A 24,702-nucleotide genomic window follows, 5' to 3' on the forward strand; every position below is an offset into this window, starting at 1 on the left:
TCATTTTGTAAATAAAAAACCACAATATCAAACAATGTTTCGTCGGTACATGTGACAAAAAAAATTGCAAACGCTACAATTCCAGTTTCTGGATACAAAACGTTTTAATGTGTGAAAACCAGGCTCTGTAAAGTTTGGATTCCAAAACGCCCAGGGTGCCATTGCTATCAAAGGCCAGCAGGATACACAATTGAATAAATTTATTGCATTGCAATCATTCTACCGACAAAGTCTACAGATATTTGTATGTTATGCATTTCTTTCAATCCCAAAAAGTTGCACTTTCCCGATGGAAAGAGCACAGCAGTACACCAAGGCAATTTTATACGTAAACCACTAAACAATTCAGGAGTATATTCCAACTTGTAATGTTGACTAAATTTCTCAATATGTATACGTTTATCAAAATCATGACTGACAACAATGTTAACAATTCGAAATCCCGAAACGATACAACGGTACCCAATTGATTGAAGAATGCTGGTAAACTTGTCGACCAATTCTCTGGCAGCAGATTCCGAACGAGCGCCATTGACCGTGATTTTTCCGTTGGAATAAAGTTGGCAATGTGCTTTATAGGGAGACAGAATACGAATGAGTAAGCCGGAAAACTTGCGGGGAATATACTGCGCCATCGGTACTTTCTTTTCAATCTCCTTCAGATTGAGGATAGTGTTTAAATCCGCAACGGCAACGACATTCATGATGTTTGGCATGGCAGTAGAACCACAAACCGAACCGAATAGCTTTGCGCAGTGTTGTTTGGGGCACATCTGTTAGACGGTGATAGACGGGGCAACCTAGTTCCTCAAGATTGACCACTTGGGGCACATAACGCTCCAGTAAACGGCACTTCTCCAAACCCTTGGCATAGAAAGTTAGCTTACTAGGACGGCCAATACGGTTAAACATGTCTTCCAAGGCAACCGTCACTTGATTGTGTCGATAATCACCAAAGGTGCTCCAGAGAAGTCCATGGGAATGCTTGGCCTGTTTCTGCAACTCGCGAGCGTGTTTACCGGCTGATCGTGGTAAGCTGAAGGTGTACTGCCCACTGTCATGTTTTTCTGGGCACGAGAAGGCCAGCTGTTTGATATATGGTACCTTTTCAATTATAAACCAATCAGCATCTAAAACACATGGCAGAGCCATGGTCAAGACTAGACTGAAATACACAACTCGTTTATCACTTGGCAACAGCGTTGGTTTATGGTACCTGGTGCCAGGTACTTTACCTGGCACCATGTACCACAGTTGACCTTCAAACATTTGTTTTACAACTTGCGTGCGCTCAACATACACTTCATTTGAGTTCAGCTCTGACAAAAATGGAACCATCTCTAAAACGCCGCCGTTCAGACTCGAAGCCTAAAATGCCACTAGTCAACAAGACTAAGTGCAGTGTCGAGAAGACTCATCCTCGTTTAGCCTTCACAGAGAGCGGTCGTCCTGTGTATCGTCTGGGCAACGAGAAATTTGTGCATGTCGATTATCAGTGGGAAGAAACTCGAATTTTTATTGGTGAATGGAAGGAAGGGCCGTCCGGGAAATGGAAGCAGACGTGGGCGAAAACGATAAGCCTTACCAAAAGAGGATTCATGCGCTTGGTATCGTTACTGCTGACGGGAAAAGCCGATCTGGATCATTCCAATGGAAATTTACCTCCTTTATTCTTACTGGACCGGGGGGGTGTACTTCAGCTGGAGCCGTCCTAACGTGGCCAGCTTTCGCCGCTATCAGCGGTCTCAAGAAGGTGATTTGATGCCCACGAGAAACGGGATTTCATTGAACGAGAAGTGCTACGAAGCGTTGAAAGAACTCATACGGGATTTCACTCTCTTCAAACATATTGTCAGTGTGGACGAAATCGTTGAGGATGTGGATGCTGATAAAAAAAGGTCTTTGTCATGAGAAGTTGTGCGACGCTATTATTGATGCTATGGTGAAACTAGTTCATGAAAGATGCCCTGATTTCCGGGACGTGTTAACGGATACGGAATGGAAAGATGCTGTGCAACGTCTGTTGGATGCTCGTTTTGTGCATGGCATTTTGTTTGGTTTTGAAGAACTGAGCTTTAAGCAAGCCTTAAGTTTGGATGTGGTGAAGTATTTGGATACACATGAAAATCAAATCCGTATGCAAGTAAACTGCTCTCTGAACCAAGTTTAACTTAGGATTTCTGTAATGCATTTTATGGTTGTCACTACAGTATAACACGGCATTTGTTCTATTTATTTCTTTGAACAGATCGTTTTTGCATGGTTCATTTCATTAATCGTTGACATATCTGACGGAGAAAAGATCCGTCAACTAGTGCTGTGTTGATATCAAAAAAAGAATTTACATACTGACACACCATCTTGTCGTTGCTTGTTCGATTATCGGTAAATAAATGTACAATATTAGTGAAGATTCAGCCGCTAGCGCGTCTCAAAACAAAAAATAAGCAATATTGACCACACACGGTACTATATTCGGACTGAAACTGTTCGTCTTGACAGACAATAGTATTATTCTGAGCAAGCATAGAGAAGTGCTGAGAATACGTTTCCAACGCTTTACCATACGAATCAAACACTTCCAAGATTCCCGCTTGGGTTTGTAGCAAAGCAATCCAGTGTGCGCCATTTTGGTCAGAGGGGTCCGTGTTAACTACACATGCTCCAGGGTACGGGGCTAAACATGGCGGAACTTGGTCACTGGCAAACACACCGCGGAACAGTTGGGTGGTAACAGGATTTCCCTGCAGACAGTGGTGAATTTGCTCCGTGTTCATGTTGAAAAATCCGCAATCAACTGGCGATGTTGATTAATTTCGATGATGCTGTCATAAATCAGCATGCACACCATCATGATTGTTGTCGTCAATGGTTTAGCAAAGGAAACTGATACACTCAGATTTCCTTGTTTTATCAAGGTCAAAGGTCCGCGGCCAGTATGTCCTGGTGTAAGGTCAAAACCAAATACGGTATATCCTTGATTATATTCGGTGCGGTTGAACGGTAGTCCGCCTTGCAAACTCGGTCGGTATCCCAGAGTATCGAGCAAACCATCGTAGCACTCCAAGGATAAGTTGTGTTCAAAATGACTTATATAGGGTTTGCTAGGGAAGCTCTGACCATCCACTTCCACACTAAGTTGTGTAATGTTGAAATGTTGAAAGTTAAACGGATTCTTTTTGATGGATCCGTGAAAATCTTCGCTATCGACAAATCCAACGAACACGACTTTGGGTATTTGCCCAATCTGTAGATTGCTGACCACGGTGCTTTGCGTCTTTTGAGGAATGTCCGACACGCGCATAACTATCCGCTCAACATGATATTTGACGGTTTTCTTTAACAATTCACCAGCAACAGCTGTCAGAAAATCCGGTGAGGGAATGTAGCGTCGGATAGACAACCGAGCATTGCGAATGAAGGGCTTAAACGTTTTCGTGGCATCTTTATCCCACACACGCAGGGCAAATTCAGGGCGGCTGACTACCAGACGGATGTTCACAGGAACCCCTGTGCACAGTGGTTTGCTTTGGTCAAACAAGTCCGAAAATAGTCTTCCAGAAAGTTGAACATATTGTCCGGTTTGAAATAAAGCCTTACGGCTCTTTTCTCCTTGATTAGACGTCTCATCGTTATGTTTGGCGGGCGTGTCCAAATAGAATGCAGCCGAAGTCAACTGGCTACTTTGAGCCTCTTTGCTATGCGATAGCAATGACTCAAAGTATGCTCGGTATGGATAGAACGTGGCGGCATCCGAGATCAGTCGATTGGCTACCGTTACATGACAGGATGAGAAGAGCGAGTGCAAGAAATTATTGACCGGTGCCACCCCATCATCCGCGGTTACCAATTCCCAGTCACCGGTAGTTTTACGCACTTTGATGCCCACTTCCAACTCCAATATCATATCTGCCAAACTGAGCAGACCAGCCGTACTAGGTGGTATAAAGAAATTAATGTCACCAGCGGATCCATTGTCGGTCAAAATAGTTGTAGGGTTCAGTTTCTCGTGTTCGGTACGCCAGCGGTCGGTCAATGTAGCCGGCAAGGCAAACAGCTGATTTTCCAGCTGCATGGCCGGTTCGGAATGTTCCATCATGAGCAGTGCCATTGTTTAGAAAAAGTCCGGAATGCTGGTTGGCGGAATACGTTTAATGCGATGTACTTTACGTTTAACACGTTGTTTCTTCCGAACGCCTTCTCCTTCTTGCGAAACTAGGCGTTTACCAATCGCCGCTCCTGCTTCTTTAATAACCCCGGTTGCCGCATCTTGCAAGTGAGGGGTGGCGGCTTCCAGAGCAGCTTTAGCATGCGGCGCTGCTCTACGCAGTATCGGTTTGGCAAAGTTGGTAATTTTGGCAAATAAATTCTTCAAAATTTGTGGGAACCCGGATCCATTTTGTAGTGTGCCACGATAGCGAATGAGAGCACTTCCTCCCGTTTGGCTCACGAAAACGTTTTCGTAGCGTCGCGGGTCTGGGACATAGGCGACGAGGGGCATTTTCAGTATAAGCGTTGTGGTCGAAAATGTAATTTTACTAGTGATTTTCCCGTCTGAAATTTAGCGTCGTCACCCAGGTCGTTGGCAATAGTTAAGTGAATAGTTTCGAAATGTTGGCGTAATACGGGAACATAGTGGGGAATGTCGAAACGTGCTTCCACAATTTGGTTGACCTCCCTCTAATAGGTACAGCGCGCAAAACTGCGCGGCAGTATCACCAATCAGGCTGTAGTCTGCAACATCACTGTACAGAAACAGGCTTTGGTTCCCCAGCATGGTGTTCACCGGTCGTTCCGACAAGAAGGTGGTCAGTTTAGGTGGAGGAGCTTTACTGAGGAATGACAAGTACTTGATGCTACTGGTTTTGGTAACAAACGGAAAGGGTCCCAGTGCATTGGAGTGAGTTTCTGCGGGTACATCTGGTTTAAATTCCGCTTGTTCAAACCCGAGTATTTTTTGCAAGGTAACGGATCCAGGGGGAAACGTAACTGACACTCGATCGTTGCCAATAAGCAGTTTCACTCGGTGGTTTGTTGAGGTTAAAAATTGCAAGTTGAAAGCTTTGTTATCCGGCAAAGCACTTTTATCCTGATGTAGAGCGTCATCCACCATGTACGGTCCGATTGTAGGAGCTAAGTTGTTGACGGTTTGCAGTAAAAGCTCGGCATTCTTATAATTTCCGGGAGGAACCGTCAAAATTTCTTGGTGCACAACGTAATTGACGCTATCAATAAAGTCTTCTTCTTTTTAACCCGAAATTCGCGGACAATATCCAGTTGAATTTTTTGCTCGGTAGGTAGAGTATAGAAAGAATTTAAATACTGCAGTTCCACCAGGGCCATTTCCCATTTGCCCTTCAAGGTAATGGGATGCTTCAGTTTGGTAGTCCAGTTGGAGGGCGTGTTGGCCGCTTCTGTGGCGACATCACTGGGTAAGGTTATGTAGAAAGGCGCTCCTTCAAACATGATAGTGGTTCCCAAGAATCGTGTTCGGGTCCGTAACCTAACCAACGGACTAATGCTTTCTTTCCGCGCCGCTTAACAATAAAATCAATTGCGTGTTCCTTATGCTGTGGATTCGAGACTGGTGACAGTTCATGCTCATAAAACGTTCCTTTAATAACTTCATCTTGGTAATCCTTCAAACGATAGACCGGAATACGATGCGGGATCACCTGATGGATGTAGAAGATTTCTTCTTTGAAACGGTAAGTATACCCTTTTTCCACCTTTGTTTTATGCACCGCAATCCGCACGGCATCACCGACTTTGTACCGTGGCTTCTTGACGTCTTTGTGCTTGTACAAAGCATTGTACACTGCCAACGAATTGTCTTGCCGTACATCACTGGGTCGCATACCATGCGCACGGTGTTTGGAATGGTTGTACGAGTACACCAGGTCTTGCATTTTGTCAATATAGCGCGTCGATAAGCGGGACCGAAACAATCGAAATATCCGCGTTTTGATGGTTCGAATAACGCGCTCCGCCATGGAACACTTGATGTCTTCGTTCTCGGAAGTGAAGAACTGAATTTGTTTGTCTTTCAAGTACTTGGCCACCGTTCTATTCAACATCTCAGTCCCTTTATCATATTGCAGTTTTTCCGGCTCTCCCAAATCATTGAACGCATTGGTTAGCGCTTCCTTGGTATCAGCACCCGTTTTGGTTTTCAGAGGTTGAATACTGAGTTTCTTGGAAAAACAATCAATAACAAACAGCAAATATTTGTATCCATCGTTTTCCTTCGAATACTTGGCTAGATCGGCCAGATCCGCTTGATACTGTTGGCGGAGGTTAGTTGTTATTATGCGGTTGCGCGGGAAGCGTTTGCGTGATTCTTTGTTGACAGTGTAGGCATCGATCTCCTGCAAGATCGCCTGTGCTTTCCGTTTGTCGGCTCTGGTCTTTAAACTTTTTCGGAACCTGTCGACGCCGCCAAGACTTCCGGGATCGCGAGGGTTCAGATATTTTTTCATCAGTTTCTCCATTATTGCAACAACTGGATACGCAATTGATCTTAAATATCCGACACAGTCGCAATACAGTAGGAAGAAAGCTGGACATTATGGTAAGGTTATCCACTGAATCCTATGTTGACCACTACCACTTTGAACAGTTCGGGAACGCAGTTTCCGACCGGTATCTTCGTTGGCACTTTCCGTTTTCCTTTTCCAATGGATAATGGAAACAAGGGTACACGGCGTTGTTTACGGCTATTTGGATGATCGTCCGCGGTTTTACGCTTTCGTCCTTTTGCTGGCAGTGTTGGTGGAAACAAGGCGACACGACCATGTTTTATTGGACCATCTCGATCGTCTTCCAGATACCTTTTTTGCCCTTTGGTTGGCAACGTCGATGGAAATAATTGTGGGCGCGGTTGCTTTGGCACTTGTTCTATTTCATCTTCGTCAGTTCTTTTGCGTTTGCGAAACTTTTCCAGCTCTTGTTGTACTCCTAATGGTGCCGGTTGCAACACGGTTTCATCGGAGAATTGCACAGGGTTTTCGTCAGGTAAGACTTTTGTTTCAATGCTAAGAAACGCTCCAAAATGCTTGTTAGCAGGTCGGCTTTCTCATACTCGTTTATATCGGTTCGTCTTAAGGTTTTGGCAACAAGTTCGTCCAAAGAAACAACAGCTCTGGCTTCCGGAGGTTCTTTGTTAACTTGTATTTTCTCATGCAGGCGCTCTTCCATAATGCGTCTAGGAACAATATAGTACTCATCCATTTCCAATCAACGATGTTAGGACCCCAGCAATAACCGGTAAGATAGCCCCAATAAATCCTCCTTGTTGTAAGATTATTCGCTTTTGTTTGAGAGGATAGCGTCGCAGTGCAATGAGCTTTAATGCTTTGCGATGGCGTTTACATTTATCCATTTGGGATGGTGTCAATGCGACAGTATTTTTTACAATGTTGACGGCGATTTCTTCCAAAGCTTTCATCTGCGGTTTACTCATGTAACTCATCAGAACGCGTCGTTGTCGCGGTTTTAAATTCTGTAGGGTGATGATAAAGGGTGCTAACGATTTTACGCGTTCCGACATTTTGGCAGTTGTGACGAATTTCGATCCAAATAAATCCTCATGTGCTCGTTGGGAAAGATATGGGAGCGAATACGTAAGTATTCTGGGCACGTTGGTCGCAAGTCCAAAATTAAAGGTTGGTACGGTAGTGCAGTGACCTTACTATAAGCAGTAACCAGTTGCTTCAGTCCGGTCTGTCTGGCCAATAATGCTATTTGATTTACATCTCTCACGTTTTTGAAAAGGACTAGATACTGTAGATTGAGGGTAATGTCCCGCATGACCTTGCCTTGCTTAAATAGATTTTGTAGAAGCACGATAACTGAAACATTTTTGTGATGGATTCCGCGTGTAAAAGATTGGCACACCGCACGTCTTTGCAGAGATCAGTCGCCAAGTCGTCAATAACAACTAATGTAGGCACCTTTTCATCTAGTGACTCGGAACAGGCAAAGAATTCGTCCAATCCTTTAATAAATTCTATAAAAGGGTTTGCAGATAGTAGCTTTTCGAATCCACTTTGCCAAGCACCGTAACAATAGATAATTTTTGTTGGTGGTTTATCAATCATGCGGTTCCGTTGCTCAATTAATGAGAAAACAAACTCTGATTTACCCGACATGGTCGGTCCACAAACACACATCCCAAAGGGCGCACTGAGGCGCGGATATTCTTTAACAGTACTATACATTTTTGAAAATAATGTTTTCAGTATTGTTCTACGTGCTTAAATGGCGAATTCAGCAAATTAAGTAATCTGATGTTGAAATTAGAAGCTATCCACCGCTCCGCACATGGTTTCTCGATTGGTATTCCTTGCTTCAGCCAGCAGAAAAGGTGACACCTTTTCAGCGCTCTTCTGTTCATGTTCATGTCTGCACAAAAACAATAACGAGTCTATTTAAGCACTGCAAACACAACACAAGGTGCATAACATGGTTGGGCTATAGCATATGCTTCCGGACGCTGTTGGCGTCCAGAAGAAATGCGAAAAAGTTTTGTTAGTGATTCTGTACGTGTTATTTTTATAGTATTCGCTGCTATAATCATTACGGAAGGAATAGGAAAAGTCCTACAAAGTGATTCCTGGAATCAGACATTACGTAATATGACGCTATAACTCACATCCTGCGTTCCGTCTCTTCGACAAAGGTGAGGCAATAAAGATAAACGAGATGCCCGATAAAAAATGTAACCCTAAGTCCTTTGTTCAGACCGCAGATCCCGGAATACCATGTGGAGGGTACCCGATGTCCGCAATAACGACCATTCCGTATTTCGGGAGTTCTTCGACACGAAAAAGGGTGGATCTACGGTGCTTAAATACTTGCAAATAGTGGGAAGCACTGCTGGCCTTTGATAGCAATGGCACCCTGGGCGTTTTGGAATCCAAACTTTACAGAGCCTGGTTTTCACACATTAAAACGTTTTGTATCCAGAAACTGGAATTGTAGTGTTTGCAATTTCTTTTGTCACATGTACCGACGAAACATTGTTTGATATTGTGGTTTTTTATTTACAAAATGATGCCATGATAAACGGAGTTGTTTATGACGACATATATTAAGTAAAGCTGGTAAATCAAATGCAATAAAGCTTTAAATAATGCAATTAAATATCCACACAAACAGAACGAAATCTGACGCAAGATCGGAATTCTGGGTGAAACGAAAGTAAACCAAACAAACATTTACTTCTTTCCCCTTACCCGTTATTCCGTTAGAGCTTGAAAGTAATTGGCTATCAATCCTGGTTAATCCATGGAATAGTACAACAATATCATATCAACACCCGGTAAACAAATCAGTAGCAGTTGCAATGGTTCAAAAAAAGATTGGATAGTATACAATGGCCGAAAACAGTTTTCTTCCGTAACTTTCAGATAGAATGCACACATGTTTGTAATTACCAACTAGATTTTCATAGGCCAATGCATATCTGTTATTATGCGACTGGTAGCTTGGCACCAGGTACGCGTTACCATGGTAACGGTACCTGTACCATGTACTCTGGGCCATGTACCATGGTACATGGTACATTCAATCACGACATACTGTGTTGTGGTCAGCATACAAATCAAATTTACAAAATTATTTCCATTTATCCACATATCCGTGCAGATGCACATGCACAGGTGTATCGTATACTTGTGCGCATGTGTGCAATTGCAAATGCACTTATACATATGCGCATGTGTGCAAATCCTCATACACACTTGCGCATCCGTGCAAATGCAAATGCACATGCGCAGAATTGGCGTGAGTTAAACAAACGTACTACTCGGTTCCGTTCTCACATAGACTGATAGTCTTAATTTCTGGGAACAGTTCACACCAGTTCCCGTAATTTCCGTTCATTCAGCTGACCTGATCAGTAGTCTCGTACTGCACAAACACAATGGGCAAACATTCCAGGGGCAGTTTTGGTGGTCGTGCTTCGTTTTCATACGCTCACGTGTCCCTTCCTTGTCAGCAATTTTGCGCACATGCACCGAGAGTTTTTGATTACAGTAATTTGATCAGACAGTCGCAGTTTTCCACTCGCTTCCATCGAGCAGACGATGCGTTCTCGTCTTCTGCTCATGTACGAAAGTGTGCCGAAAATTTTAAAATGTGCCGAAAATTTTAAAATGCTTTAAAAGAATTGAGGGGTACGAAAGTCTCGTTATAGATCCAATCCAAACGATCCGATCGATCTTCTCCAAGTTTTGCAAGAAACGTATACGTAACTATGAGTAGCAGGTAGTACGTAAATGCAGGTCGTTTTCACCGAATTAGAACGATTTCCACTATTTTGCTTTCAAAATATATCTTTGCAAATTTGTACGATTTAAAATTTACGATGAAATTATGCATAAGAACGCGCGAAAGCAAAAGTTCCCATGCGGTAAGCACACTAAAACCGGCCCCGGCTATGTATCACCGGCAGACTTCTCTTTAATTTACAAAGGATTCCGGGCGTTCCGGCGTGGTACAACTTCACGAAATTTGCAACTTTCAGTCCTGAAATCTATTTTAAAAAATTCAGTTTTTATTACTTACTACACTACTCTGTATTGGAATATTAACTGCTCTACGAAACAATATTTTAGAAAGTCTTTCAAGATCACGTTGAACTCATGTCTGTACCGGTACCGGCATCCGAACGATGGTCTCAGGGAAGATATTTTTGGAAAAAAAATGCATGTGGGACCCTTTTGGAACATGCTGGGTTTAATGGTGAAATCGGTTTTTTAATTTGCATAGTGGTTTTTTCTAGCCGCGTTCCACGGGGCGGCCGATCATAATATAGATCTATTTCCTTGATATTTCCTTGATAGACCGACTACATCTGCCATATGTTATATTAGGCCTGCCGGTTTCAACCGTGCGGCGGCTACGTAAAATGATGAGCCAAACTACGGAAATGTCTATAGGCGCCTTCTTCCACCCCTGTTTACTACAGGCACCCCCTTTTGCATTTGCACCGTTTTTCGGGTTTTCGGCCCTATTTTCTAACCATAAGCTTTAGGAATATTTTAGACATTGCAATACCGGGTTTGAAATATTTTTTCGCTTAGTTAAGATGAGAACTACGGAACTAGTATTCGTCGCTAGCATTCCTGATTGGGTCATGAAAATTACAAGCTTCCCTTATGCAGCCGGGTCACTTCCCTTATGCAGTATAGTGTATACTTACTACTTAGTGACGTTATTACAGTACTTACTTACTGACAAGGCAATTCCACGACCGTATCCGGTGATTCTGAAACACATGACGAGCTTGCTTTTAGCTTAATTCTAGATTCTGCGCGCATATTCCATCTTGAATCTACTGTGTATCCGGATGTTAGTGTAACCTTCGTTAGGGAGCTAGAGGTACTGTAGTTCTTTAGCGGACGCTGTGTGGATCAGCAAGTCCATCTGCTGATCGGGATCATTGAGTGTTCGTGTGTGTTTGGTGTTGTGTGTTTGGTCGTGATCGTGTTGGCTGGTACTACTAATAACAGATTATTAACAATAATTGTAAGACAGTAATATTCCCATGTGTTTCCACAAGTCAGTAGAAATTCTACTTTGATTGACGTGAGTCAGGTTGGTCATGAATGCAGTATTGTGAGTGCAAGTACTGCAGTTCATGTCACCACATACAAGTACATACTGCACAAAGTACGTGTGGTCATCACAGCCTAATCGGGCAGGGTATGGTCACAGTCTCACAGCATCCATCGGTCCTCGTGTTTTGCAGGTACCGTACGAAAAGGATTATAGTTGAGTCGGTAGCGCATAGCTGCTGCGAGTTAAACTGAACACCATTTCGGTAAGCTGTTGACGTAACAGCTAACCGTGGATGGTTGCACAAACCAATAGGTGCGGTTGATAAGTAAACAATGCAACCCCCCACGGCTGACTGTTGTTCTGTTGTTGGAAATGCAACCATTCACGGTTGTCTGTTACGTTAATAGCTTACGGAACTGGTGTTCAGTTTAACTCGCAGCAGCTATGCGCTACCGACTCAACTATAATCCTCCTCGTACCATAACAACTATTCCCAATGATATAAGTACATTTTCAAAGAACTATGCACTTGTACTTATTTCCGCATTGCTAATTTAGTAATTACTATGGCGGCCGCCTAACGAATGATGGCCGATACGTATGGTTGCGGAATAAATGGTGGCCGAAATGACAGGGAGCAACGATGCTGGTGTATGACTACGCAGCTACGCTTGCTGGCCTTCTGGACTGGTTAAATACAAGCGCTTGAATTGAATGCCAAAGGACTGATTTGCACTAAATAGCGGTATTGGTACAGGACTAAAGGCGGCCTCATAGTTCACCGAAAGCGGCAGTTTCGACTAAATGGTGTTGAGATTTCGAGCGACTATGAGGACACCGTTCCCCGACTCTCCGTCCTATTTTTACGGATGTCTATGAGGGGACATGATCGGGTTGAAACCGAATCGTCGGAATTCGTGCTTTCGACGACTTTGGTGTAGGAGAGGATGGCTCCTCCCTAATACAGTCTCCGTTTTTTTCGCCCAATCATACATAAGTTTGCCCGTTGCCTTCAACTTTGCCCAAATGGCCACTGCCCACCTGGACGCCCAGATTGTTAATACACGATATTATGTACCTGTACATATGTCCATCTTGCTTATGATTTGTACCGACTAATTATTACATAAATGCACATCTAACACAACCCCTTTTTGTTAACAGACATTTTAACTGCTGAAGTAATTACTTATATCTGTACGTATATTTTTTTCATATCTGTAAGTTAGGACATATTAGAAATCATTTTCCATCTGTGAGCCGTTTCGAAAATGTTACGTAAGTTTTACATCTACTTATTAAATTGTAGCAAAATGCCTCGTAAAACATTAGCAGCATAAAATAATTAATACAGAATAACTCGGAATTCAAAGCAGCTATGTGAAATATTGAAGGCATTTGGAGATAACAATAAATACTTTATGGAAAGCTACTACATACTGAGGTACTTTGTGCCAAAAATTACCGTGAGTGGGTATAATGCCACATTGAAAATTAATGAAAAATTTAGTTTGTCAGATTTAACAAATTAGGCAGTAAGTGCACAATAACTTGTTGAAATATTGTTGACCTATTGCAAGGCGTGTACTCACTCATCCTACTCGTACGTACATCGACATGTACGAACTGTACAATACTTTAATACCGAATTAGACTGTACTCGGCTTGCCATAAGCCTGATGCCGGCTTGCCATAATGCAGCCTTCAACCGCCCTGGGCGGTGACTTCCAACCGTTGCAGCGGGCGGTTGCCCACTTGTCAAAAGGGTGCCGCTAATATAGCCGAAGCACGGACGACTATGACAACTTTCGGGCTACCACGACGGGAAGGTAAATCGGAGTGATCGTGTCGTGGAAAATCCGTGACCACGGAAACTCCGTCAGTACCGTCCCGTCGAGAAACTTTTTCTCCGTCTCAGAAAACGGTTGACGATGGGGCTGCCTTAACGGGATATTTGGTAGCATTCGTGTGTGCCTGTGTGAGGCGTATAGTAAGCGGTACGTACGTGCGAGCTAAGAAAAAATAAGTTAAAGCCGGCACAAAGCCGCGTGTAGGGATTTCTGTTGGTATTAGCAAGTGAAACAGGTTTTCATTTTCTTCCTTTCATCGCTACGACGTTGATGTATTTGCACAAGGGCCTAGCTGCAGCTGGTGGTAAAGCGTTGGAAGGCTATGAACGAACTTTGATCATTTTGAATATTATGCTCTTAGTACCTTCGCTCACGTCAACATTGCGCATAGTTCAACGTTTGCGACTTATACTGGATTTATTTGAAATAATTGTTGACTACCTGTACCATGATGCAATAATTGCTTCAAGATTACCCTAGGTTGACATTTCTCAAACGTTTTCTCGTTCTTTGCATTGGTTCGGATGGCGGCCTAACACCTTGACTGTGCATCGTAACTGGATAAAGCTAGAAAAATTCCGCATACATACGTAACACAAGATGTTTTAACGGTTTCACTGTTGAGCAGAGAAATGATACGACTGACTACTTTTGTTTGCCGTTAAGTGCGACGTCCCCGAACACCCGACACCGCTGGCGTATATCGCGCAGTTGAACTTTCTGCAGCTAGTGATGGGGACGGCCTTCGATCGGACTGGTCAAAATGTAAGTGTTATTTTTAACTGCGGGTTTGTTTTGCATTGTGACGAATAGCGAAAATGCCAAATGGTAACGTACTAGCTTGCCCAGACAGTAGTATCTGTATGTGGTACAGAGTACTACAGACGAAAAAAGCCAACCAAAAGGCACGTGATTTTGTTGGATGGGGCTTAAGGGAAACAAGTTTTCTTTTCCTTTCATCCGTCGACGCTGAGATGCTGGTGTGTTTGCTGAAGCACCGGTTGTACCTTATCGTTGTATTGCGCTGCCCAACGTGCCGGCTGCCAATGCCGGAAATCACCTGCCGGAAATCGGAATGCCGGAAATCAGTGACTTCCACTGCTACGGTTATCGGCATATAAGGATATCGGCATAGTATTCTACATAGTTGCCGCTGTTTTGTATCGTTGGGCTGGCTGCAAGCCTAGGGCTCCTCTTCTTGGATTATTATTGCACAATGACGCCAGTGTCAGCGGCAACTGTCGAGACTCTGCACTGTCCGCGACCCACAGTCAGCTGGCTTTTATTTACAGTTTACAATAATAACGCATCATTACAAATAACACATCTATAGTTTCTATATCCTATCAGTCTCATAAGCTGCACTAAGTTGCAGCATTTATTCACGTCCTGTTACACGGGACCCGCGCTTTACGGTTGACCCTGACTGCTAAAAGTCTGAGTGTGACTATCAAATTTCGGGTCTTGTTGCTTTTTATTGCTGTTGTTAGGGTTTTCTCAATTTTGTTAGATTTCTTATTTTCGTTTTACTCTTGTAATTTTGTATCCTATTTTCTTAGCCGCAACGCATGACTGCTGGAGAACGCTTTCGCGCTGCTTATACAAAGAATTCAGTACGTAGATTACCGGCTACTTCGTGAATGCAGTGGCGCGCATGATATATGCTGATTTTCAGAGGTTTAAACTGCATAACAATAATGGTACTGAATAATTATAAAACCCTACTCGTATACGTAGATCAAGATTGGTGCGTGTGGCTATGCGAGCGTAGTAAGCCGTACGTACGAGTTAAGCTTGAGGGTGAAAGCCAGCTCGCAAAGGCGTGTGTTTTTGTTAAAGCGAGCGAGGGAAACAGGTTATAATAGACAGTTTAAACATTATGCAAGTATAATGTCAGCTACATATAATAGCAAACCATAGCAATGACAAGCTGCAAAGCAGTTACGTTGCTCTGCAATGCGTTGTCGATGTACTGGGCATAACATTAACAATGTATAATAATTAGAATAACAGGAAGTGCACAGTTACCACGCAAAGTACTTATTACAATCCAGAATATTATTATTGTTCATTGAGGTTCTGAATTAGCGTGAGTAACTTATTGATGCATAGAAATAAGGTGTAAGATGACGATAGACGATAAGCATGTGCAGAGGTAAGAAATACAGCAGGGAACGATTGGCGGAGAAGGTTAAAGCCGCCGCCTCACGGGGCGACACCGTTAGCGCTCGCTAACCGCATCCCTCTGGAAGGTGACAGATCTTTGAACATGAAACATGTAGGGCTGCTCCTGTTGACGTTGTTGCCGCTCGGGTTGGCTCTGGTCGAATCGCTGTGGCTGGGACTCGTCCTGTCGATGGCGTAAAGGCGCTGCTGGTTGTCGTAAAGGCGCTGGCTGGTTAGAATATGATGGTTGCGGCTCGGCCGGCTGGTGATGCTGACGTCTTATTGGCTCTGGCTGGTCAGGGTGTAATCGTGATGGTTCGGGCTGGTCCTGGGCGTTTCGTAGCGGCTCGAGCTGGTCATGCTGTTGTCCTTGCCCTTGTCGTCCGCGTCTGCGCCGCCCCACAAACCGGTATGCAGCTTGCCCGATGTTAATTAACACGCTAACAACAAAGAGGGCCGTAATCACGGCGATTGCTACATTTCGGTTAGCTACTTCTTCAGCACAGGATTGCTTAGGAGCAGGAGGACAGTCTTGAGTGGTAATTTTGACATCCCCATATCGGGAATGCCACGAACCGATTCCTTCCGTACCAACTGTGTTGTCGTGTGGAAAGGGCGCCATTTAAAAAAAGCATCTAAAATATTATTTAGCAAATTTTTAGAGTACTGAAAAGTGAAAGCAATACATTCGCCCAGGGCTTTTATAGCCAACGGACTCCCAGTTTGTTGTTTTAGAGCCCGTAGTCGGCCCGGAACCCGGACCATTTCGGCGCAACAAACAAATAACAAGAAAAGAAGCTGCTTTCTTAAGTTGTACAGAACCATAACGAGTAATACTTAGTATTACTAAAAGTAAACCGCACTGTCTGCAAGAACGACAATCCTGCGCGGGTGCGTTAATGGTGGCAATCATGGCATTCAGTTCTAGCAGAAACAGCACAAAGGCTGTTTCAGCAAGTCAGTTTTGCGAACACGGTGGTGGTACTAGTGGGATTCGTTCCCTTTCTGAAAGGAAGATCAATGCCGTTTTGTTGGGCGACCTTCACGGTGTTTGTTTTTAATCGTGCACCAAACTGTTCTTTTACAAACCTGTACAATGCAACAGATTTAAAAAGATTTGTTGATCTGCGGCTAAGGGAGTTGAGTTATTAAAGGATGAATGACAAACAGTCTAATGTAAATAACCTCACCATATATTTTTCATTTTTCTTCACCATATACTTAGGGCATTAAGAAATTATGGCTCTTAAACTCGTTTAAATACAGCACTAAGTACCAAGGTCTGACAATGGAAATACTGATGTATGAAAATCGTTCGCACACCTAACCAGAACTGGACCATATGTTACAAAGAATTTTTTAATTCGTTTTGAAGTTTGAAAAATTCAAAGGGCAAAGGTCACACGGGGAACCGACGACTGGCGACTATGAGCGTCGGCGGCCAAACAGTCACCGCAAGCATGATCCACGAGATAGCACCGAGAAGCCTATACACCAATATCCGCCGAAATTTTGATAATAATAGTTAATATAATAATAATTTCTGAAAGAATAATAATTAATAAAAGAACAATAACGTAATAATATAATATACGAGTCATCTTCGGCTTCGCCTCAGGTGCTCTTGTGGTCTACAGTAAATTCCCTAAAAATTCCTAATCTTGTTCATTTACTGTATTATTTGAGTTTGGTTTTTGCGAGTTTTTTACATTATAGGATTACGCAATGAGTAAATCTAAGAGCGGTGCTACGTTTGTAATAAGTGCTCTGTATTACTGTTTTTTTTCAAAACAGTCTTACTGTTTTGGTCCCTTGTATTAGTAAAACTGGGCTGCAAACATTTTTTTATCACTTTCCCTTTTCGTTGCTTTTTGACAGTTGAATCATGTTTTGATCAATTATGTTCAGCCCTGAACAATCATCCCTAAACACTGTTGTGGATTATATAATTATAGGTTGGTTCTTTCTGGATTATTTCAGAATCAGTGTTTCCGAAAACTTGCAACTGCAATTTGCACAGATTCGAAACATCTTTATGACGGTTGCACTTGCATTTACTGCGAGCAGCAATTTTTGTAATTTCATTCTGATCATCCGTGTCTATGTTTTACCTGATCTAAGAAATACTCGTATATATGAGTTCATTAGAAAGGATGCGCAGAGTCAAAACGCGGACTTACATCGATCATCTGCGACCTACATCGAAGCGAGAAATAGGCGTACCAAGTCCCAATTGGCTGCGCTTCGTTGTTAGTCGCTTTTCGCTCGATGTCTGTCGGTGGGCGTCGACGAAAACCGTTACGAAGATGGGCGTACCTTGTAACGGGTCTAAGCGACGCCCAGTTACTTATAAACTTCGCGTTTCCGCGATTTTTTGTGGTGGGTCAGCATTCTAAGTTAGATCGAGGCTGCCCACCGCCAATAGCAAAATTCAAAACCACGTGATCGTTTCTCTATATTTTGACGGCGACGGTTAAACGATAAAATGATAGGGTTTTATGTCTGTTTTTGAGTTTCTTGTTTTTGCCTTCTTGTTTGTTTTTGAAATCAGAAGTGTAAAAACTGATAATCTTTTTGGCATTACTGGTGTATCTATAGCGCAGGGATGCTGCATTCTGCGAATCCAGATCAGACTGCGCAAGATCAGTGTTTGGCCAGGTGCGCTCGTGTTTACTAATTATTTGCTGCCTGATTATTGCTCAATTTACTTTTGATCACATTGACTAGCGTATTACAAATTGATTCGACTTGCCAAAACGTTCACAAATCCTTGTGGCTGTCTCTAACAATTTGCGGTATGCTCGTCATGTATAACTGCCGTCGTATCGCAGGGAACCCTGCGCGCTGGCTACCCAGCTGCTGGTGCTTTTGACAGTACACCCAGTTCTGTGCTTGATTTTTAATCTGATTTAATACCCCCCTACGATTAACACAGCTGGACAGCCTTCCATAGTAAGTCAGAAATTGATGTTTGATATCATGTTAGTTCAGCGAAGTATAAGTTGGAATAATCTGTTGGTCACATAAACATTTCCGATTTTTCGTCTGTATTTATTTTTAATGAAAACAAATTATATACTTGCTTAACCATGTGGCGGGTTCCCTCTTTGATCTGGCTACCCAGAAGTATATTATTAACCGCAGCCTTTTATTTGTTTTATCTAAAAACAATAATGCACAGCAATACCCAAGCGCACTTTGTTTTGATGCTTTTTAACAGCTTATATGGCACAGAAATGTTGTGATACAATTTAGAAGCATAATGTCTGCACGCATATTAAATTTTGTATGTCTGTATGTCATGGCAGTTGTGCGCATGCGGTCGAGTTTAGCCCGTACATAAGTACATACATGCAAGACGTGTAAACGGGCGCGGTTTTGCGTTCGATGTCTGTATGTCAAGGGTAAAAAACTTTGTAAGTAAGTCCGCGTTTGAACTTTGCGCATTTTATATATTGTTCGTATATAGATACGTGCGGATGTACAGATACTCGTACATGTACCGTACGTTTATTCGCCCAAGGTTAGCTCCGGTGATTTACATAAAACGGGTTTTCTTATTAAATATCTCACATCTGCTAACGACTTTGAATGTAGTGAGAGGTCGGCCTTTTTGATTAAGAACATTAAGATTTTAACTTTTTGATCCTAGTTAATATAGTAGTTTCGATTAAATCTTATTAAATTTTATTCAGTTGTTTTTATTCAGAAGTTACGGGGTTGTTGTAATATAGAGATAGGCAATTTAGCCAGTTAAGTGAGTCCTGTTTTGGCAGACACAGTAACTCGTAACAAAATAATCCATTTCATAACATGCGGACTTTATACCAAGCTGTACCGAAATTTCTGCATAAGGAGCAGCCTATACACGAAGATACATACAATCAATGCAAGGCTCATAAGCGTCAGATATGACACAGAAGCAGATGGAAAATGGGGCAAATAGCTTTATTGTGATAACAATAAAGCAACAACACAAAAACCAACAGAAAACCCGATAGGGAAAAGCTGTGGAAAAAGTGGCTGCAAGCGCGCTCGTAAGAATCGTGATAATGATTCAGCGTGCTGCAGGTATGGAACAGCTGATGCCGCAAAGCATGGAATCGCTCGTAGGCGCTGGGCTACGCCCCCAAGAGTGCTGCGATGCGCTGATTGGTCAGCGAGACAAAGTGAACGCTGAGTAAGCAGCGTAATAACGCGGCACGAATGGCGTGGTTATGTGCGGGCGGGCGACAGAGCAAGCCACAAGAGGTGTCTACCGCCTCGAGGCAGCGGTCTCTGACATAAGAAAGCACATCTATGAGCTTTAAAGCTAAAGGCAATAAGCGAAAGCACCGAGAAAATTCATCCACGAATCTCCATATCACCCCACACAATAACGCGCTGACTGCGATCACCGGTCAACAGTTGGCTGCCTTGTGGATGCCATGAGCAGCCCGTGATGGTGGTAGGATGCTCTTTGAGCATTTTCTCCAGATAATCCCCTTCTCGGTTTCGTACATTCCAAACGTACAGGACACCGTCATTGGAGCCGGCCATGACGTACTGTCCGTCCGGACTAAATACCGCTCGCGACCAGTCGCGGCCTACTCTGAAATTCTCCGCACTAAAATAACAATGAAATAACAATAAATAAAATAACTAAAATAACAAATTTTATTGTTATTTTATTAACAAGACTTTGTTTTTTAATTTTACAGTGAGGGCGAAAATGGCTTGTACACGCTATTGCTTACGATAAAGTCATGGTCACTTCCCGCATCCTCACGTCCACCACGCTCAGCGTGTCATCCCGGGAACAAGTTAAAACGTAAAATCCATCTGTAAAATTCGGTACACTTTTGTCATACTGCTATCCGAATTATAGGTGTCTCATTTTTACCTGGAGACAGATCTAGTGATGTGAGTTTTCCCTGCAGCGCCAGCTCGTTGACACTGGTGGCGCATCTCGTGTCCCAGTAGCGAATTTTGCCATCAAAGTGTCCACTGAGAATCGTCTGACTGCCGCACACCACGACGTCGTTGCAGCTGGAGCCGGCGAAGAAATTTTGTGTACACGCTCCGCTTCTGAGATCCCATAATTTGAGCGTCCGATCATAGCTGCCCGAAACCACGCGGTTGGGACCGGAAATGAATTTACTGGACAGCACTTTCTCTTTGTGCCCCGTTAATTTGTGCTATGAATAAGAAAATGCCAGACATTTAATAAAAGCATACAAACGGTATAACCGAGTGCACACTGTTTGCATCTTGTAATTAATTGTCTGTGCACACACACTGGCTGTACACACAGAGTCAGACACTGCTTGTACACTGTTTATACCTCGTCATAAGCATTAACCAGCTCAGATCCTAAAGTAAATCGAAATTAAATCGTTTTTTTAGTATGAATTTATAGATGTGCTGCATGCAAAAAATTAATTTAGGGTTTCGATCTACCGTACACCAATGCCCTATTTTTGCACTAATTATGGAACCGGTGCTTTATATATAAGACATTTATCAGCTCAGCTCTCTTAATTATCGAAAATAATTTTTCTTATCAGTTTTAATGTTTCAAATCTGTAACGCTCCGCAGAAGTGATTAACCAAATAGCTCTTCCGGTTATACCTTGAGGCGTAGGTCGAATATGGTCCAGAGATGCACGGCAAAATCACTGGAAGCAGCCATCACGAGGTTTTCTCCCGGATCAAAGTCCACTGACATTACGGCAGCATTGGGACCGGTCAGAATCCCGCGACACTCCGGTCGCGTGGGAATGCTGCTATCCCATAGCTTCACTTTTTTATCAGCACCACCGGTAGCAAAGAATCGTCCTGTTGAACTCCACTTAACAGCATTCACCTCACTTTCGTGAGCATCCTGACAACAACAATAATTACACCGAGAAAAAATTTCGCATTACAGAAATTCTGTAGAGCAGTTCACGTCATGAGAAAAATTTGCTGCTGAGCTTAACGAGTTAAGCAGTTTTTAGCATACCAGTCGAAGTTGAGGAAAAGAAGGAACACTGACGCAGTACACCGACGAGATACCCACTTCCTCCCAGCCATCACTCTCGTCAATGTTCACTTTGACCGGCTGCCTAATGTGCTTTATGATCTCCTCCAACATAGAGCTCTTACGTCGCCGGACAAAAGACTCCGCTTCGCGGTTCTTCTCTTCCGCTTCATCGGCTTTCAGTTTCAACCAGCGCCCAATCAACTCTTCATATTCCTGCTCCAGTTTCCGGTGCTTCTCTTCGATACAGCTGTAGGCTGCATTTAAAGCTTGTTGCTCATCCTTCAGAAGGCGATTGGAATGCTCCAGATCCAACAGCATCACCTCGGAATTAGAAATAGCCTGCTGGATGTTGTAGATGATATCCTCTTGATCTCTAATCCTACAAATGTGCGCGAATGACGATAAGATTCGGAGACACGGAGTCACACATGCATATAAATTAAAATGCTTCTTCCATTCGCGCCTCAAACAGGTACCTTTTAATTACGCCGGCAATGCATTTACATGCTAGGAAAACATTTTTTAAAAGCCGTTTTGTGATGGATACAGTGAGTAACTGACTATATAAGCGAGCAAGACCGCAAAACACACATAGGTAGGCAACCGTGGGGTTCACACTGAAAATTTGAAATTTCATAGTCTAGATGGCTCTGACTACGAAGAGAAAGGGACGGACAAGTACGCTCACTAATATGTGAAAACGTATGCGTTTTCCGAGTACAATTTCACATAACTAAAATCAGCATTTCAAATTATGTTTACGTTTGTGATAAGCGAATCTCTTGACAAGCAAAAGTCGACAGCTTCCTCAAATTCAGTTTCAAACCAAATTTTTAAAAAAACCAGCGATGCGTTTTTGTCTCAGCGATATTCTTATACGCACTTCCGGTCTTTATCGTGCAGGGTCATTTCTTTTTCCTCCAGCTGAGCACGCATATCAACCAATTGTTGCGCATTGTCCCCTTTCCGCTTGTGCATTTCCGTCAGCTCTTCCTGCAGCCGGTACACCTTCTGTTCCAGCATGCTGATTTTTTCCGCTGGGTCAGGATCTCTGTTATCAACAATACCATCAAAATTCATATTTGCATTTACCAGGGGTAGTTCAGGACTATTAATTTATACACTAATAACTGAAACAAAATTGCGGTCGTATTTTACCCGACATTTCCTCCGCGAAAACCGTTTCTCTGTGTATCATCTTTGGATTTTTCAACTTGATACTGTAACTGTTTGTTCTGCACCTTCAGCGATTCAGCAAGCTCAAACAATTTCCCATCTGAAAATTGAACTAGGTAATGTTGCTGGCACAATTGATACGTCTTCATTTCAGTGGTCGTAGAGGGAAGTATAATTTTTTTGACATAAGCAATGAACCTCATAATGTACGTAATGAACTATCAACCTTACTGTTAGCATGCATTAATACAACTCAACTTGTAAACAGTTGCAGTACTACGTACACAGAAGTTTAATATATCGGTAGTTGTACGGTACGTACCTACTAGAGCGGCCTACAGTTATAACGCTTAATATTTTATGCAGCGTATAAAAACAGACGTCAGTTGTCACGATGCGAGACCGGATCTGGCTGCGGCCTGCGAGAGAAAAATCGAAAGCCGTGCATCCCGAGGCGGTTTACTTGCGTTTGCAGGTAAACGCAATTCTAACTTAACGAAGATTCCGGTAAAATACAAAATTTTGACTAAATTTAATAAAATACTGGACGCGGTCGAATTCTTCGGAAAATTGCTGACAGCCCTTTGTCAGCAGCGGAAGCAGTCTCCCGCATCAGTGCAGGTTTACATTACATGCACGCCCCGATTGGTGCAACGTCCGTGTAACGGTGTAAGTGCATGTACAATACAGTCGTAGTATAAACGGGCGCTGGGCACTGGGCAATTTGAAGACTAATTTTTTAACAATACCAACATGTAGGTATTACGATCTCGAATTCTCGACCGTGTGATTTTGCATTCCTACGTAGGTAATGCTGCCTGTAAGTACACTGTGCAGTCTGTACTGTACACATAATATAGGGGGAAAAATGAGTCTAGCCGAACCAGTCCCTTGTACTTCTGATGTAAGCCAGCTGGTGGTTTACGTTGTGGCTAGACAGCGCTTTATGTACAGCGCCGCTATTAAGATTACAGGTACTGTAACAGGTAAGCAGCATTACGTAAGCAGGCTAAAACTGTATTATAGCCCGGTGCAGCTAAAACCACATGTACCGTCAATGCCGCACAGCCTTAATAGCAGCGCTTTACATAAAACACTGTCACGACACAACGTAAACCACCAGCTGGCTTGCATCAGAAGTACAAGGGACTGGTTCGGCTAGACTCATTTTTCCCCCTATATAATAATTTATGATGCACCATAACACTAAAGAAAGTCTTCCCACCCGTTACAGCTGGTCCAGTTTTTTTCAGACGGCCATATCATGGTACTAGGACGGCCGTATTGCAAGAATATCAATATACGCAGCACAGGTATACAGTTAAATTCACTTTACGAGTTAATTATTTCGAAACATACCAAATGTTGACCATAAACAATGTTTCTTACATGCATCAAACACCGGTCTGAAATCCTCTCCCGTGCGATTCCTCTTCTTTAGCTTCTGCAGTACATGGACTTTCCAACCATTTGTCGACGGTGGCGGTAGTGACGATGTGCGTGACATCAGAAGCGAAAACGAAAATTCTGAACGCCGAATATTACTGCAAAACTCGCTGCAGCTGGAGAAAAGGCTTACAAAACCAGTACCACGTACTCTATGGCGCAGACTGCGCTGTGTATGAAAATTTATATTTTGACCATGCAAGATATAAACTTTTGTGGCTGTATCAGAGAAGCAGGTATTGCACAAATGAAAACGCCATTATTGAAAGATAAACATAACGGCGAAAGATGCTACAGAATTAGAAAAATTCAAATTACTGTGATGATAAAGAGTAGAGACTGCACTATGTCATACCATAATATACAAAGTACCGTACGTAGCAGAATGTGGTGTGTACTGTGTAATATGCCCCATATTCATTTTGATGTTTGTTTGTGCTAACCATCAATACGAGCACAGTGCAGCCGCTTTCGTGGTCACACATTTATCACGCA

The 24,702-nt window shown here is 42.9% G+C and overlaps 2 protein-coding genes and 2 long non-coding RNA genes across 6 annotated transcripts; 2 read left to right on the top strand and 2 right to left on the bottom strand.

Annotated features, from left to right (window-relative positions):
- Window positions 1-2,773: 2,773 nt before the first annotated feature.
- LOC129585426 (uncharacterized protein F54H12.2-like) lies at window positions 2,774-4,111 on the bottom strand. The gene has a single exon (XM_055478092.1). The coding sequence runs from the start codon at window positions 4,109-4,111 to the stop codon at window positions 2,774-2,776; it is 1,338 nt and encodes a 445-aa protein (XP_055334067.1).
- Window positions 4,112-6,700: 2,589 nt separating this feature from the next.
- Window positions 6,701-9,453, top strand: LOC129585313 (uncharacterized). Of its 3 annotated transcripts, XR_008690006.1 has the most exons (4): window positions 6,701-7,014; window positions 7,186-7,664; window positions 8,560-8,680; window positions 8,743-9,453. It is a non-coding gene; the product is annotated as an uncharacterized LOC129585313 (long non-coding RNA). The 3 variants fall into 3 exon arrangements; XR_008690005.1 differs by lacking the exon at window positions 6,701-7,014 and having other exon boundaries at window positions 7,055-7,664; XR_008690007.1 differs by lacking the exon at window positions 6,701-7,014 and having other exon boundaries at window positions 7,055-7,622.
- Window positions 9,454-13,733: 4,280 nt separating this feature from the next.
- LOC129585160 (uncharacterized) lies at window positions 13,734-20,922 on the top strand. The gene is made up of 3 exons (XR_008689973.1): window positions 13,734-14,180; window positions 20,282-20,391; window positions 20,501-20,922. It is a non-coding gene; the product is annotated as an uncharacterized LOC129585160 (long non-coding RNA).
- LOC129585159 (autophagy-related protein 16-1-like) lies at window positions 19,293-24,624 on the bottom strand. Its single transcript, XM_055477744.1, has 8 exons — window positions 24,151-24,624; window positions 22,744-22,861; window positions 22,469-22,636; window positions 21,565-21,964; window positions 21,193-21,444; window positions 20,464-20,758; window positions 20,318-20,402; window positions 19,293-20,187 (listed from the first exon to the last, which is right to left on the bottom strand). Exons 1-8 carry the CDS (start codon window positions 24,266-24,268, stop codon window positions 19,926-19,928), a joined length of 1,698 nt encoding a protein of 565 aa, XP_055333719.1. The 5' UTR covers window positions 24,269-24,624; the 3' UTR covers window positions 19,293-19,925.
- Window positions 24,625-24,702: the final 78 nt, after the last annotated feature.

The sequence above is a fragment of the Paramacrobiotus metropolitanus genome, unplaced genomic scaffold, assembly GCF_019649055.1.
Source record: "Paramacrobiotus metropolitanus isolate TYO unplaced genomic scaffold, Prichtersi_v1.0 Parri_scaffold0000016, whole genome shotgun sequence".
Lineage (NCBI taxonomy): Eukaryota > Metazoa > Tardigrada > Eutardigrada > Parachela > Macrobiotidae > Paramacrobiotus > Paramacrobiotus metropolitanus.